The sequence below is a fragment of the Haliotis rufescens genome, unplaced genomic scaffold (genome assembly GCF_023055435.1).
Source record: "Haliotis rufescens isolate VD_foot unplaced genomic scaffold, xgHalRufe1.0.p SCAF_13, whole genome shotgun sequence".
Classification (NCBI taxonomy): Eukaryota; Metazoa; Mollusca; class Gastropoda; order Lepetellida; family Haliotidae; genus Haliotis; species Haliotis rufescens.
The window spans coordinates 8,818,329-8,835,078 of record NW_025963813.1 but is presented as its reverse complement, the minus strand read 5'-3'; the positions used below and the strand labels follow the sequence as shown (position 1 = coordinate 8,835,078).

General features: G+C 44.4%; 1 protein-coding gene across 1 annotated transcript; it reads left to right on the top strand.

The window, feature by feature from the left end:
* The first annotated feature begins 255 nt into the window (after nt 1-255).
* Nucleotides 256-13,382, top strand: LOC124149264 (endoglucanase A-like). The gene is made up of 11 exons (XM_046520726.2): nt 256-475; nt 1,535-1,778; nt 1,974-2,144; nt 2,526-2,713; nt 7,100-7,259; nt 8,575-8,686; nt 8,857-9,007; nt 9,443-9,587; nt 10,840-11,011; nt 12,679-12,869; nt 13,259-13,382. Exons 1-11 carry the CDS (start codon nt 290-292, stop codon nt 13,318-13,320), a joined length of 1,782 nt encoding a protein of 593 aa, XP_046376682.2. The 5' UTR covers nt 256-289; the 3' UTR covers nt 13,321-13,382.
* The last annotated feature ends 3,368 nt before the right edge of the window (nt 13,383-16,750 follow it).

The window sequence follows — 16,750 nt, the reverse complement described above, 5'->3', positions numbered from 1 at the left end:
CGAAAAGGACCAGTGGTGACACCAGGTGTTATAGAAATAGACACCAGAGAAGACACAAGACGTTATCGAAAGAGACCAGTGGTGACACCAGGTGTAAACAGAAAGAGACAACATCGATAACACAAGACGTTATGGAAAGAGGCACCAGTTATGACACCAGGTGTTAAAGAAATAGAATGTATGTCAGCTGTCTGTACCACACTGGCGTGGGTGTATATAGACCAGTCAGTCCACGGTTAACACGTTTATCACGAGATAAGGCGAGGTGGACAAGAAACCGGGGAACACGATGAGAACCAGACTCGGTGCTTTCTTGTTTACTTTTGCCATTTTTATTGTGCTTGCTTCTTGTGAAGTGGTCATAAAACAAAAATTGGACCATGGATTTTTAGCCGACCTGATTCTACACGCACCAAAGTCACTACATGGCTGGAGAGTACATGTCCTTTTCTCAACACCCGTGAACAAAATTGACGTGAGCACATTTTATCAGCTGACCTTATTAATGCTGAATTGTCCTTGGGCTACCTTTGTGTAGTCTTGATAAGCAATTGCTTGAAATTGATTGAGGGATGGGTTAATAAAAAGTATTTTGCTTCACTATGGGATCAAATACATTAATTGCCAAATGAGGGAATGTATACTTGCATACGTAATAACGGTAATACTGTAAATTTCGCATGGACATGCAGACTTGAGAATATTTGAAGTTGGCAATCTGATTGGTTAAAAAGTTGTTTGGTGGGCTTTGAAACATACTGCGCATGACTATTTCTTGACAAGCATTTCTTTTGTCTTAATATGATATTTGCAAAACGTTGCTTCGGCTTGGCTTGGCAGTACACATTAAATTTGGATAACAGCTGAAAAGACCAAGGTCGATTTCATTGTGTATCACTAATCTCGTATTCAGTGATATATTTGACGAATCGTCAATATTTCTACATGGCCTTTATTCTACCAGTATATTATGGATGCGAAAGAAGGTTTGTGTGTCCTCTGATCGGTAACAAATAAAGCATGTATCAAAAACCTCCCCAGTAGGTTAAAGCAATGACATCAAAACATATTGATATTTCTGCTCAAATAGTGAGTGAGTGAGTGAGTATGGTTTTACGCCGCTTTTAGCAATATTCCAGCAATATCACGGGACACCAGAAATGGGCTTCACACATTGTACCCATGTTGGGAATCGAACACGGGTCTTTGGCATGACGAGCGAACGCTTTAACCACAAGGCTATCCGACCGCTCCCTGCTCAAATAGAAATCCATGGGTCCAATGTGAAAGCATGAGAAAGTTGTATAAAGTGCGTCTGAAATATTTGTCGTAGGAATGTTATATAATTACTACTGAGGTGGAATGCACTCTTCTATGCTTTCTGTGTTGCTTATATATCATAATTGTATATCGGAGTTACCAATGGAGAGTTGTTCATTGACTATTTAAACTAAAACAACGTTGTGCATGTAACCATTTTGAAAAATCCAAAATAGGTTTTATTAAGAAAAGGCCCTCGTATCCTTGAGGACAGATATGGGATGCCCATGTGGTACAGAGCCTCAACAACGGCCGGGAATTTGTCATCGCCAACAAGAATTACAACAAGGACCTTCGTTCAGGCGAAACCATCAAAATGGAAATCGAAGCTCACACAAGCATCCATGCCCTGCCAACTGCATCTCTGTACTTTGAGGGATTCCAAACATCCGGTCAGCCAACCACGGCCTCGCTGAGCAGTCACGTGACGACGACACCAATGACGTCACATCACGGAGGTAATCTACTCATAAACCTAAACGATGCTTTTGTTGAATATCGAAAGCTTATTGTTGATGTTATTTTTAAGAAGTTGGTTTTACTTTTGTCCGCACTGATTTTCAGTGATCCATTCACATATTTTTCATGGCTATTTTGTCATTTACGCAAATGGGATTTGTTTCGTTGGATAATCGAGACTGGTCTACGTTTAGGTGGAAACAACAAATACAACTACACGAAGTTACTTGGAGATTCCATTCTGTTTTACGAGGCCCAGCGATCCGGCAAACTGCCCACAGACAACAGGATCCCCTGGAGGGGGGACTCGGCGTTAGGGGACAAGGGGGACCACGGGGAAGATCTCACAGGGGGATGGTATGACGGTGAGTTTCATTTGGATGTCTGACAGGAGTGGCCCAGTCGTCAAAGGAAACGCTCTGCGTTGTACGGAGTAGCCTCCCTTAGACCGAAACCTTTGATGTGGGTTCGAATCCCAGCTTTTCCCTGATTATGTTTATAGGTTTCTCCGCACCATACCCGTGGGTTTCACCCGAGTGGTAAACGTCAAGGACCTGCATCACTTCGGTTAGATCAATCTAACACGCCGTCATAGAACTCAAAAAATGTTCAAAGCGGCTTTAAATCAACCCCTTACACTCACTAGCTCATTATCTTACAATGAGTTGAGGTGGGAGAGTGGATGCGCCAGTGTCTTCGTTAATCAGCTCATTTTATCAGTACCTCTCCGTGGTTCTATTTGTCAGCCGGAGATCACATCAAATTTAATTTTCCAATGGGGGCGTCCGTGACCTTGTTGACCTGGGGACTGCTCAAGTTCAAGGACGCATACGTGACATCGGATCAACTGGACCATATGTACAGCTGCATAAAATGGCCGCTTGACTACTTCCTTAAGTGCTGGGAGCCAACGAGACAAGAACTTTACGTACAGGTTGGTTTCATCCGCAGAGTATACTATCTTAATGCCATTATGAGGGGGCACGGATGGCCCAGTCGTCTAAGGCGCCGCGATTCGCCCCGATTATGTTTCTAGGTTTGTCAGCACCATGCCCGTGCTCGTGGGTTTCACCGAACTGGTAAACGTCTGAGACCAGCATCACTTCGGGCTTTCCTCCCACATTAAGCTGACACGCCGTCATATAACTGGAATACTGTTAAAAGCGGCGTTAAACCCAACTCACTCACTCACCATTATGAGTTATGCAGAATGTCCGAATAACTCACCAATCCTTAAACATGTATGTAGGCCCCGAGGTATTTTCTTGTCAGAAATATCTAAAAGATAATGTGCAAACAGACATTTTTTATATTTTTCATAACACAGTTCAACTTCATTAACATACAATCATAGCTATAATTGTATATTAAAGAAGTTGCTTTCATAAATTGTGTCTACCTTGTCATCCGTCATTGCCTCTCAGACAATTCATGTACATGTTACAGCAGTAAATATCTTGTACGTTTCGTAATACTTGTAACAAATCCAAACTACTGTTCACGGTTGTCTACGATTGCGTGGTAAGAAATGTGTATCTACCATCCCATAATATCCATTTCATATTCAGCTGTAACACTTTACCACAATTGTATTCGCAAAAAGTCAGAAGCACATCAATTAAGATCGTTCAGCTTCTTCCAGATATACTCATTCAAACATGTGATTTTCAGTACGACTGTTTCGTTATGTTTTAAAACTAATATATCAATGGCAAATTCTGTACTGATTATGCCGTCTTACATGAAAGACAAATGAGAAACGCGCGTACCACTGTCAAGCAAACGAATGACCCGCTGTTATTCCCGTCAACGCAAAGCCAGCTTCCGCTTTCACCGGAAGTAGACTAGATACCATTAGTAAAGAAAACTAAATGACAGAATGTTTTGATGTCTACATCTCACACGATTCACGATCGGATTTGTGATGTCAATGTTACTCTTTCTGAGTTGACAGAACTCGTTTTCATTTGGCGAATTCAACATGGCGAGTTTGACGTTTTTGTCTCAGTGAAAGTACATTTCTAATTCACACTGTGAGGTCATCCCCAAATTGCTTTTTTCTAAACAGCGTTGAAACTATGAACGAATGAATAGGGCTCTACTTCAAGGTCTGGAATAAGAGATATATCACAGATATATGTAAGAATATGTAAACCAATGGTCGACTCTTGTAGATAAAAGAATATCAATTAGAATATCAATTCAAGGGCATTCTTACCAGTGTATTGGTAAGTGTTGTTTAACGCCACAACCCACAATGTCACACAACGGAACAATGTCCCTGCTGTATAATGGAGGCTGGTAGATGATGGCACCAGTTCTTCATAGCGATGTCACAATGTCACACAACGGAACAATGACCCTGCTGTATAATGGAGGCTGGTAGATGATGGCACCAGTGCTTCATAGCGATGTCACATTGTCACACAACGGACCAATGTCCGCATTATGTATAATGGAGGCTGCTAGATGATGGCAACGGAACAATGTTCCAGCTGTATAATGGAGGCTGGTAGATGATGGCACCAGTGCTTCATAGCGATGTCACAATGTCACACAACGGAACAATGTCCCTGCTGTATAATGGAGGCTGGTAGATGATGGCACCAGTGCTTCATAGCGATGTCACAATGTCACACAACGGAACAATGTCCCTGCTGTATAATGGAGGCTGGTAGATGATGGCACCAGTTCTTCATAGCGATGTCACAATGTCACACAACGGAACAATGTCCCTGCTGTATAATGGAGGCTGGTAGATGATGGCACCAGTTCTTCATAGCGATGTCACAATGTCACACAACGGAACAATGTCCCTGCTGTATAATGGAGGCTGGTAGATGATGGCACCAGTGCTTCATAGCGATGTCACAATGTCACACAACGGAACAATGTCCCTGCTGTATAATGGAGGCTGGTTGATGATGGCACCAGTGCTTCATAGCGATGTCACAATGTCACACAACGGAACAATGTCCCTGCTGTATAATGGAGGCTGGTTGATGATGGCACCAGTGCTTCATAGCGATGTCACAATGTCACACAACGGAACAATGTCCCTGCTGTATAATGGAGGCTGGTAGATGATGGCACCAGTGCTTCATAGCGATGTCACAATGTCACACAACGGAACAATGTCCCTGCTGTATAATGGAGGCTGGTAGATGATGGCACCAGTTCTTCATAGCGATGTCACAATGTCACACAACGGAACAATGTCCCTGCTGTATAATGGAGGCTGGTAGATGATGGCACCAGTGCTTCATAGCGATGTCACAATGTCACACAACGGAACAATGTCCCTGCTGTATAATGGAGGCTGGTTGATGATGGCACCAGTGCTTCATAGCGATGTCACAATGTCACACAACGGAACAATGTCCCTGCTGTATAATGGAGGCTGGTAGATGATGGCACCAGTGCTTCATAGCGATGTCACAATGTCACACAACGGAACAATGTCCCTGCTGTATAATGGAGGCTGGTTGATGATGGCACCAGTGCTTCATAGCGATGTCACAATGTCACACAACGGAACAATGTCCCTGCTGTATAATGGAGGCTGGTAGATGATGGCACCAGTTCTTCATAGCGATGTCACAATGTCACACAACGGAACAATGTCCCTGCTGTATAATGGAGGCTGGTTGATGATGGCACCAGTGCTTCATAGCGATGTCACAATGTCACACAACGGAACAATGTCCCTGCTGTATAATGGAGGCTGGTAGATGATGGCACCAGTGCTTCATAGCGATGTCACAATGTCACACAACGGAACAATGTCCCTGCTGTATAATGGAGGCTGGTAGATGATGGCACCAGTGCTTCATAGCGATGTCACAATGTCACACAACGGAACAATGACCCTGCTGTATAATGGAGGCTGGTAGATGATGGCACCAGTGCTTCATAGCGATGTCACATTGTCACACAACGGACCAATGTCCGCATTATGTATAATGGAGGCTGCTAGATGATGGCAACGGAACAATGTCCCTGCTGTATAATGGAGGCTGCTAGATGATGGCAACGGAACAATGTTCCAGCTGTATAATGGAGGCTGCTAGATGATGGCACCAGTGCTTCAAAGCGATGGCACTGATTTTCAATGATCGATTCATATAATTTTCATCGCTATTTTGCCTTTTACGTCCAGATTGTCGAGCCTGGCTGTTTTCTTGCGTTGACGTGGCATATCTAGATGAACATTGCTCACTCAAACCTGTCTGTTCTTGATACATATGTGTGTACGCTTTTGAAGATGTTTTCGTTGACATGATTAAGGAAAGCTGAATTTCCAACAAACATCAAGTTCATATGCATATGAAAGCAATCTTCCACATTTAATAATTGTGGGTATGTGAATTAGTTCCGTCAAAATAAAAAAAACCGACATCACATTAATGAAAATATATGCTTTCACAAGGGTTGCCACATTAGCAGTTTGCATCTTTGTTGTTGTTTTGGGTTTTTTTACGCCGCACTCCGCAATATTCCAGCTAAATGCCAGCGGTCTGTAAATAAGACAAGTGATTGACATAGTGAGTATCGATCTACGCAATTAAAACATGATGCCATGCATAAACAATGTCACCGAGCCTGGCCACCTGATCCCGTAAGATGCCTCTTACGGCAAGCATGGTTGAAGGTCAATTCTAACTTAGTATGTATAATGCATTTGACATATGGTCGAATTTGGATTTATCTGTGTTTAAACTGGATTTATTTATTTTATAAAAGAAAATCCCTTGTTGAATGGGATACTGTGGGTATAGGACCTCCGAAATCCACAACCGTCGTGTTATTATAAACTCAAGTGTCATACATACTTGTATATTAAGTTCCATCACGTGTTCTCCCTATTACCGTTGTATCGTTATTGTCCCCACCTGAACCGCCCCTGATAACATTAATCCAAAGGTGTTTGAATAGGAGTGAGTGAGTGAGTTGGGTTTAACGCCGCTTTTAACAGTATTCCAGATATATCGCGGCGTGTCAGCTTAGTGTGGGAGGAAAGCCCGAAGTGATGCAGGTCTCATACGTTTACCACTTCGGTGAAACCCACAGGCACGGGTATGGTGCTGACAAACCTAGAAACATAATCGGGGCGAACCGGGATTCGAACCCACAATCATAGGCTTCTGTCGTGCCCAAGGGACGCAACTCTAGATTTACACAGATTTTCAGTGATCCATTCATAAAATTGTCCTTTTGAGCCCAATCTGTTTCGACAGATAATCGAGACGTAGTATTCTCTGGCGTTGACCTTTTCAATTTACACCGTGTTTAGCATGTTGAATATGACGTCACTTTTTAGGTTGGCAAAGGCAAAATTGACCACGATGTGTTTGGTCGTGCTGAGGACATGACTATGCCCCGTCCAGCATACAAGGTGACAGCAGCGCATCCCGGAAGTGACGTAGCTGGTCAAATGGCTGCAGCAATGGCGGCTGGAGCAATTGCTTTTGAAACAAAAGGTAGGAATTCATTTGTTTTCACACTTACAGACAAAGAACAAGGTGAGGTGAGGTGAATTTGGGTTTAACGCCGCGTCCAAGATTATTGCACTTACATAGCGACGTACATGCACGTGTGTGTGGCTTCTTGTACTAGTTTGGACTGATGCCATTTTTTATCGTGCTAGCTCACTGAGATACCATGCCGCAGATTAAAATGAATACCCCACTAGTATGCTGACTCCGAGCCGACCAGTCCTTGTTTTAGCCGCTCAATGCCGAGCGCCAGACAGGGAAACAACAAGTACCATCTTTTAACGTCTTTTGGTATGACGCGGCAGGGGATCGAACCCCGGACCTTCCTCTCTCCGGGCAGACACTCTATCCACTATACCACGGAGGCGGTCCCCGGGAAGACACTCCATCCACTTCATCACGGAGGCGGTCTCAGGGCAGACGCTCGATCCACTACATCACGGAGGCGGTGTCCGGGCAGACACTCTATCCACTACATCACGGAGGCGGTCTCAGGGCAAACACTCTATCCACTACATCACGGAGGCGGTCTCAGGGCAGACACTCTATCCACTACATCACGGAGGCGGTCTCAGGGCAAACACTCTATCCACTACATCACGGAGGCGGTCTCAGGGCAAACACTCTATCCACTACATCACGGAGGCGGTCTCAGGGCAAACACTCTATCCACTACATCACGGAGGCGGTCTCAGGGCAAACACTCTATCCACTACATCACGGAGGCGGTCTCAGGGCAAACACTCTATCCACTACATCACGGAGGCGGTCTCAGGGCAAACACTCTATCCACTACATCACGGAGGCGGTCTCAGGGCAAACACTCTATCCACTACATCACGGAGGCGGTCTCAGGGCAGACGCTCGATCCACTACATCACGGAGGCGGTCTCAGGGCAAACACTCTATCCACTACATCACGGAGGCGGTCTCAGGGCAAACACTCTATCCACTACATCACGGAGGCGGTCTCAGGGCAGACGCTCTATCCACTTCATCACAGAGGCGGTCTCTGGGCAGACGCTCAATCCACTATACCACGGAGTCGGTCCCCGGGAAGACACTCCATCCACTATACCACGGAGTCGGTCTCCGGGAAGACGCTCTATCCACTCCACCACTGATGCGATCTCCGGGCAGGCGCACTACAAACAGAACAGAAAAAATGTTTTGTTATATAATGTCAAACGTCACCTCCCACACGTTCTTCATTCAGAAGAAAAACATACGTTTATTATACATCCGGGATCTTAGGGATCCGTTAGCCGCCAAGTGCACTTTCAACGCATTGTGTTTTCAGACAAGGCATATGCTACAAAGCTGCTGACAGCCGCTAAAAGCCTCTATGAATTTGCAAAGGCCCACCATGGAAAGTACAGTGACAGCGTGACGGATGCGAAGGAATTCTATGGGTAAGTTGTGAGGAGAAATGTAGCACTGCGCCGTAGATGCTGTACATCAACCAAAGCATGCCGCAGATTTATACTCACTTCTTACGCAGCTTTGGGGCATCTAGCAATATTGCGACGGAGTCGTGTAACCAGCCCCCAATTATGTTGAGGATTCCCCATGCTTGTCGCAGGTCCTCCGGCTTCCGGGACGAGCTGGCCCTGGCCGCAGTCTGGCTGTTCAAGGCCAGCAAGGAGTCCCAGTACTTGCAGGAGGCGGAGCAGTACGTCGCCACAGACACGGCCTGGGCGCTGGATTGGGATGACAAGGGCGTCGCTGCACAGGTTAACGTCAACAGTTAGATGTGATTACTTCAGGGCCCTGTGTATTTTACTATTGTGCGCTGCATTGGGTTATTGACCAATGTATAATTCATACTAGAAATCTGAACAAATCCGCTGATACCTATCCGTGTTTGTTTGTTGTTTTACGCCGTACTCACCAATATACCAGCTATATGACGGCGATCTCAAAATAATCGCGTTTTGACCAGACAATCTAGTGATTGATATTTTGCGCATCGATCCACAATACGATGACATGCATCAGCGTGCCTGACCACCAGATCCCGTTTGTCGTCTTTCGACAAGCAGTCGCCTCTTACGACAAACAGTCACCTCTTACCAATTTTAACCCGGGTCTTAACCGGTCTCCTGTCCGTGTTACATGGACCCAAAGCGCCTACATGTATGTGGCATGACACGCTCTGTCATTCACAGATGCTTCTGTATGAAGTGACGAAGGACAACAAATACAGTGGAATGGTGGAGGACTTTCTGAAGGACTTCATGCCCGGGGGAACTGTGCAGTACACTCCGTGTGGCCTGGTCTTCAGGGACAAGTGGGGGCCTTTCAGCTATGCGGGTAAGTTTCAGAGAGAAGCGAAGACCATTCAGCTATGCAGGTAAGTTTCAGTGAGAAGTGGAGACCATTCATCTATGCAGGTAATTTTCAGAGAGAAGTGGAGACCATTCATCTATGCAGGTAAGTTTCAGAGAGAAGTGGAGACCATTCATCTATGCAGGTAAGTTTCAGAGAGAAGTGGAGACCATTCATCTATGCAGGTAAGTTTCAGAGAGAAGTGGAGACCATTCATCTATGCAGGTAAGTTTCAGAGAGAAGCGGAGATCATTCAGCTATGCAGGTAAGTTTCAGAGAGAAGTGGAGATCATTCAGCTATGCAGGTAGGTTTCAGAGAGAAGTGGAGACCATTCAGCTATGCAGGTAGGTTTCAGAGAGAAGTGGAGATCATTCAGCTGTGCAGGTAAGTTTAAGACACAAGTGGAGACCATTCAGCTATGCGGGTAGACTTCAGAGACAAGTTGGGGCCACGCAGATATGCAGCGTAAGTTTCATCAGGGAGAGTGAGTAAGTAGGTATAATTTTAGTCCACTTTAAGCAATATTCCAGGTGGGTGGGGGACACCAGAAATGGGCTTCACACAGTGTGCCCTTGTGGGGAATCGAACGTTGGTCTTCAACGTGACGAGCGAACGCTTTAACCACTAGGCTGCCCCACCGCCCAAGGCAGACTGTAAAAATATATATGTAGAGCCTGTATGTCGAGACAAATAGACATTCAGCTGTGACTTTGGGGGACAATTCAACTGCGGTGGTAACACCAAAATGATGTCGTCCTCCCATTTCTTCGGGTGTGGAATGTTTTCTGAGGCCAACGGTATTCAATGAAGACATACACCACAAGACAAGGGCTGTTTAGCAGGGCATGAAAACCTGGTGTCATCACTAATGTGTACAGTGATTCATGTTTGTAGGGACCCGTGAAGATTCTGGGTAGAATAGGTCTTCAACAACCCATGCTTGCCGTAGAAGGCCACTATGCTTGTCGTAAAAGGCGACTAACGGGATCGGGTGGTCAGGCTCGCTGACTTGGTTGACGCATGTCATCGATCCCAGTTGCGTGGATCGATGCTCCCGATATTAATCACTGGATTGTCTGGTCCAGACTCGATTATTTACAGACCGCCGTCATATAGCTGGAATATTGCTGAGTGCGGCGTTAAACAACAAACCAACCAACCAACCAACCATGATTGTAGGCTCTTGAATTCGTGACATACATACGCATCATGCCTTGAGAGTATTTCCATTTCCAGCCAATGCAGCCATGTTGGCTTTAATAGCGGCCGAGGATGGCCTTCACCCTGACTCCTACCGCGCGTGGGCAGAGGGTCAGATTGCCTACATGCTGGGCAACAACAAGTACCACATGAGCTTCGTAGTCGGCTATGGATCCAAATACCCGCTACATGTCCATCATGCTGGAAGGTAAATAGATGGTAGTGATTCTATATTGCTCGATAGGCTCGACAGGGCATAAGATGAGCTTTGTAATCGGGAGAGGTTGTGTGCCATAATGTTAACGCTGCCTTGAAGAGTATTTAAGTTATATCACGGCCTGTTGCTTTGATGCTGGGTAAGTGAGTGAGTCGAGTTTGTCGCCGCCTTGAACCGTGTTTACGTTACATCACGGCGTGTTGGCTTGATGCTGAGTGAGAGAGTTTTTCACCGCTTTGATCAGTATATCGATTTGGCATTATTCAACATCACTGAGGCGTTAACGTTGACCACGTGACACAGGATAGACGTGAACCCCTTTGGGGAAACCTAGGAGTACAGTGAGGTGTTGGTGAGCCAAGGTTCGAATCTGGGATTCGATCACAAGACCAAGCCTCTTAATCCAACATGGCGACTCACATTGTACAAATATTTGCCTTTGACCAGAATCGAACCGATGTCTAAAGAATAATCTTTTAGACTAGATCTACCATTCAAAAGCTTCATGTCATTTTCAATATACTGACTCGTGATGAACCGGGTAGAGAATAGGTTTAGAATAGCAACTAACGGGATCGGGTGGTCAGGCTCGCTGACTTGGTTGATGCATGTCATTGTATCCTAACTGCGTGAATCGATGCTAATGATGTCAATCCCTGGATCGCCTGTCCAGACTCAATTATTTACAGACCGCCGTCACATTGCTGGAATATTGCTGAGTGCGGCATTAAAAAACAAACAAACAAATATTTGTAATAATAAAAATAAACACTTTGTTATCATGAATATCAAAGTTTGAACCCATCATACATGTAATGAAATTATATGTGTGAAAGTTTCACACCTGGGAAAGAAATAATAAATGTGTGACCCTATAACACTTGTGGATAGGTCTGTTTTGATCCCAGGCGACGCCATTTTGATGCTGTGCCGTGGAAGGACTCATATTGTCTAGCTGTCCGTTTGCCCCTTTGTCCCTCCTTAACACGCCATTCGTCATCACTCGCCGCTTTCCGTAACTTGCAAGAAGACTCGTCCCCCAATCGATGAATGTTATGAGTGAAAATACCACAAACCAATCAGAATGCGCTTATGACTTCAAGTACATCGGTCAAAGAATACCTCGGGAATAATGTTTGCTTTTACATCTCTCTTGCGTCAAAACAGCATCTGGAACATATATGTCATGGAGAAAATATACGTGAAATCATTACTCAACGAGTTGACAATTCTTTTAACTATGTTCGTTTGCGCTAAGAACCCAATCGCAAAAATGGCTACGAGGGGCACGAGTCGCTATTGGGCTTGTCCCGGAATAACAAGAGTCGGTCACGAATGCTCAACACTCCTGTGGTAACCTAGAGGACGTACGTATCCCTCCAGACGTTGCGGCACTTCAGGTCACTTGGACACTCGCGGTTCTTGTCTTTAAGCAAATCCACGTAACTAAAAAGAACCCTAAGCCATCACCATTGTCTTTTATTTTTCTTTCGTTTTTTAACAGTATTTGAATCCCAATCACGGTGTGTCGTCTTACATAGGGGGAACGTTACTTTGGTGTAAAAAAGTACAGAAAACGCGCCGACAGGATTACTTTTTATTAAGTACGAGGGCAAACATATCGGGGTTCATAAAGTCATATGTGCCAAATGCTCCAGCACGTGCCCGAATCCTCCTGCAACATGTGACTGGGGAACGTTCGACTCCCCAGCTCCGAACGCTCACGTGCTGTACGGAGCGCTGGTTGGAGGACCTGATGGCCAGGACAACTACAAGGACGTTAGGAACGACTACATCCACAACGAGGTGGCGTGCGACTACAACGCCGGCTTTCAGTCTGCTGTAGCAGGTATGTTTGTGTTGAGTGAGTGAGTCTGTGAGTGAGTGATGAGTGAGTGATGAGTGAGCGTGGTTTAATGTATATGATGGTGTAGTGCGGGTACGGGTATCGTACTAACAACTCTAGGAACATAATCAGGACCAATCTTGTATTCTGGTACGCCCAAGGGCCGCAACTCAGCGAATTGCGACGCCTGAGACCACTAAGCATATTTCAAATGAAATGTTACATTTTCTCATCCACATGAAGATTGTTACTGAACGTGTTTGTTTGTTTGTTTGTTCTTTAACGCCTCAATCAGCAATATCCCAGCTATATGACAAACACTGAGCTTCTACAAGCCTCTTACGAATATTTCCTGTTCGCATCTACTACAACAACGTGTTTCTCCTTTGCAGGTCTGCTGCACTTACAACACAGGAACCAGCTCCCCGCACCCAGCCTTCATGGGTGTACTTAGTGGATCTCCCGTCTGTGTTTGTAACAATAACACAGATCATTAAATGTCATTGTAGGAGTTAATGTACCCTGTAATTGATCTTTCCGAACCATTCAAAACATTGCAAGTCAAAAATCACGATTCTACTTCCGGAATCCACAGATTCTACTTCCGGAATCCTCAGATTCAAGTTATTTATCTATGGCTGAAACATAATTTCTCGATAACTTTGCATAATAACGTTTTGTTGCGTCAGTTTTACTTATTTAAATGTACGTTCAGAATAGCCAGTTAAGGCTCGGAATCAACTGCAAGACCAATATCATAATAGTCTTGGTTAAAGTTTATCCGGTCTTAAATACATTTCCGTATATTGAATGTACAAGATCACAGCTCCAATATTATTTCTGTCTGCGTTGTTCGATATGGAAAATTAAGTGTGACCGAAAATGGCGGTAAGAAAAGGTAATGGACTAAAATGGATGGCGAAAGCATTCTGCATCCTCGTATCTTAAAAATGTCGCAGCGTAGAGACAGCCGGGAACCAGCAGAATTCACATTCCATCAGCTAGTTAGTACGGCTCCATGCTGCTTTGAATGCTATATTTCAGTTATATCATGGCGTTAGACGTTTACCAGTTTGGTCAAACCCAGGAGCTCTGCGAATCATGGATTTCGAACCCTGACCAATACACTTTACTTTTTCGCTGACAAAATGTGTATCTACACTTAATGTGAATGCTTTGTTACAATTCCTGACATTATTCGTCTGAGGTACGAACTTCTGACTGCCACACTTTCAACATTACCGCTAAACCAGAGGTTGAACTGAGACAAGACATCGGTACCAATTCCATGTGTTTGGGAATGCTTTTGTCAGCTTTTCTACTAAACAGTTGTTTGGAGCATACAGACACTCGTTCCTTCATTGGTGTATGCACCAATACACCAACATTTTCGTTCGTATTGGACGATACGGTATATTATCGCTTATTTCCCAAATGACAATTTTCTCAGTTCATTTTGTCTTGTTGAATACCGCTATGGACACGCAGCACACTAAACTCAGTAAGTGTGAGTGAGTTTCGTTTAACGCCGCTTTTAACAGTATTACAGTTATATCGCGGCGTGTCAGCTTAATGTGTGAGGAAAGCCCGAGGTGATGCAGGTCTCAGATGTTTACCACTTCGGTGAAACCCACGAGCTCGGGTATGGTGCTGACAAACTTACAAACATAATCGGGGTGAACCGGGATTAGAACCCACAATCATCGGTTACTGGCGTGCCCAAGGGACGCAACTCTGTACAGCGAATCGCAGCGCGTAAGACGACTGGGCCACCCGTGCCCCCACTAAACTCAGCCATCATGGAGATAAAAGCATCTTCCCGAGGCAAGTTAGTTAACTGACTATAAAAGTTCATAAAACATTTTGTGTAGCCACCAGACTCCGCATTGAGGTTGGGCTGAAGTTTTATATTCTGGTGAACTAAAAAGGGACATTAAGTCAAAAGTCAACAAACAAATCAGTAGAAACTTCATCTGTTTATGCACATTCTAAACACTTACATCCAACACTCTACTTGTATAAATGCCTTGCCAGCCCAAATGATATTAACCTCAAGATCAAATGAACTCGTAATGTCCGTGCCATAAAACCAGTGAACATGAACAAGACATAAAAAATAATAAACAACCACCGTACATAATATGAACATAACATTATGTTCAGTCAGGGAATACCATCAGCTCTACTTGTTTTGTTTCTACACATGTTCATTGTGTTCCTGTGTGCTGATTTAGGGTAAACAAATTTAAATGAGCGAGTGAGTGAGTTGGTTTTACACTGCTTTTAGCAATATCCCAGCAATATCACGGCGGGGGACACCAGAAATGGGCTTCACACTGTGTACCCATGTCGGGAATCAAACCCAGGTCTTCGGTGTGACAAGCGAACACTTTAACCACTAGTCTACCCGACCGCCCATAAACGACCTGAGATTCTGATGTTTGTGCAATAGCAAAAGCAGTCTTCATTGTCACGAAGTAGTGAATGGGCGTGTGTAGCTTGCGGCAGCTGTGAACAGTATGTATTATGGTGTCAGATTAATGTGGGAGGAAAACCTGAAGTGATGGAGGTCTCAGACGTTTACCACTTTGGTGAAACCGACGATGCTGAACACAATAACAATCATAGGTTTTTGGCATGGCCAAAAGACGTAACTCTGCACTGCAAATAGGGAGGCTTTTAAGACTTGTCCACCCTTGCTCTTTAACAGGTGGTGATCAAAGGAGTTAGTTGTGTTGAGAGCCGATTTGAACCATATTGCAGGTATATCTTGGGTGTCAGCTTGATGGTGAAGGAAAGTCCACACTGGTGAGGGTCATAAACGTTTACCTCTCTGGAGAAAACCCAAGCCAGGTATCGGTCTACAAACCATGTACCAGGATCAGAGCCAATGTAACAATAGAAGTCCATTGGTTCCTTGCATGTATCATCTAGTAGCTCAGCTCAAGCATTCATAGGACTATTTTGGTGAAGTTAGTACTGCAACTTTGCCAATGAGCAAAGTTGCATTGACTCAATGCTAGAAGCCAAGGTTGGCCCAAGATTACCTTGGTATCTGGAACACTTGAAAAACATCATGGACTACAAAATCATGCACAGATGACTTTGTCAGGTGAGGCGAAATGGGGTTCAACTGGCGTTCAAGCTTATTGCACTTATATGTGCGTGGTTGTTTGTACTAGTCTGGACTAATGCCGATTTTAGGATGCTATCCCACTCTGATACCATGCCACAATTTAACATGAATGCCCCACTCAGACACTATACTGACTGCGAGCCAACCAGTCCTTGTTTTAACCCCTTAATGCTGATCGCCAGGCAGGTTAACAACAAGTACCATCCTTTAACGTCTTTTGGTATGACTCGGCCAGGTATCCAAACCCTGACCTTCTGCTCTCTGGGCAGATGCTCTTCCACTAGGTCACAGAGGCGGTCAAACATTTCACTAATTTACCCAGGGACACTAAATATGGACAACAGTGTATGTTTTCCTCTAAAGTTCCTGTAGCTCTCTCTGGACAGTAACACAGGCCATCATATTCATGAGATCACAGCAACCAACATGCTAAAAAGGCACATTTTAGGTGTTGAAAAAAATGGATATAAATGATATGTGTCTAAAATACATCAAATGGACAAAATCCATCCAATGTACCTCAAATAGCATTATTCAAAAAGGACCATCAACAAAATACTGTTAGTGGTGACAAATAATGGTACATTAGGTTGAATCTGAGGAAGAGATGTTGGTAAAACAGTCTTAACAAAACAACTCATCATTATTCAAGGTACAAATACATTGTGTACAAAATATAAGAGGTGGCAGAGTGTTCTTATGCATTAACAAAGATGTTCTTCTGATGTGTATACAAAGATGTTCTACA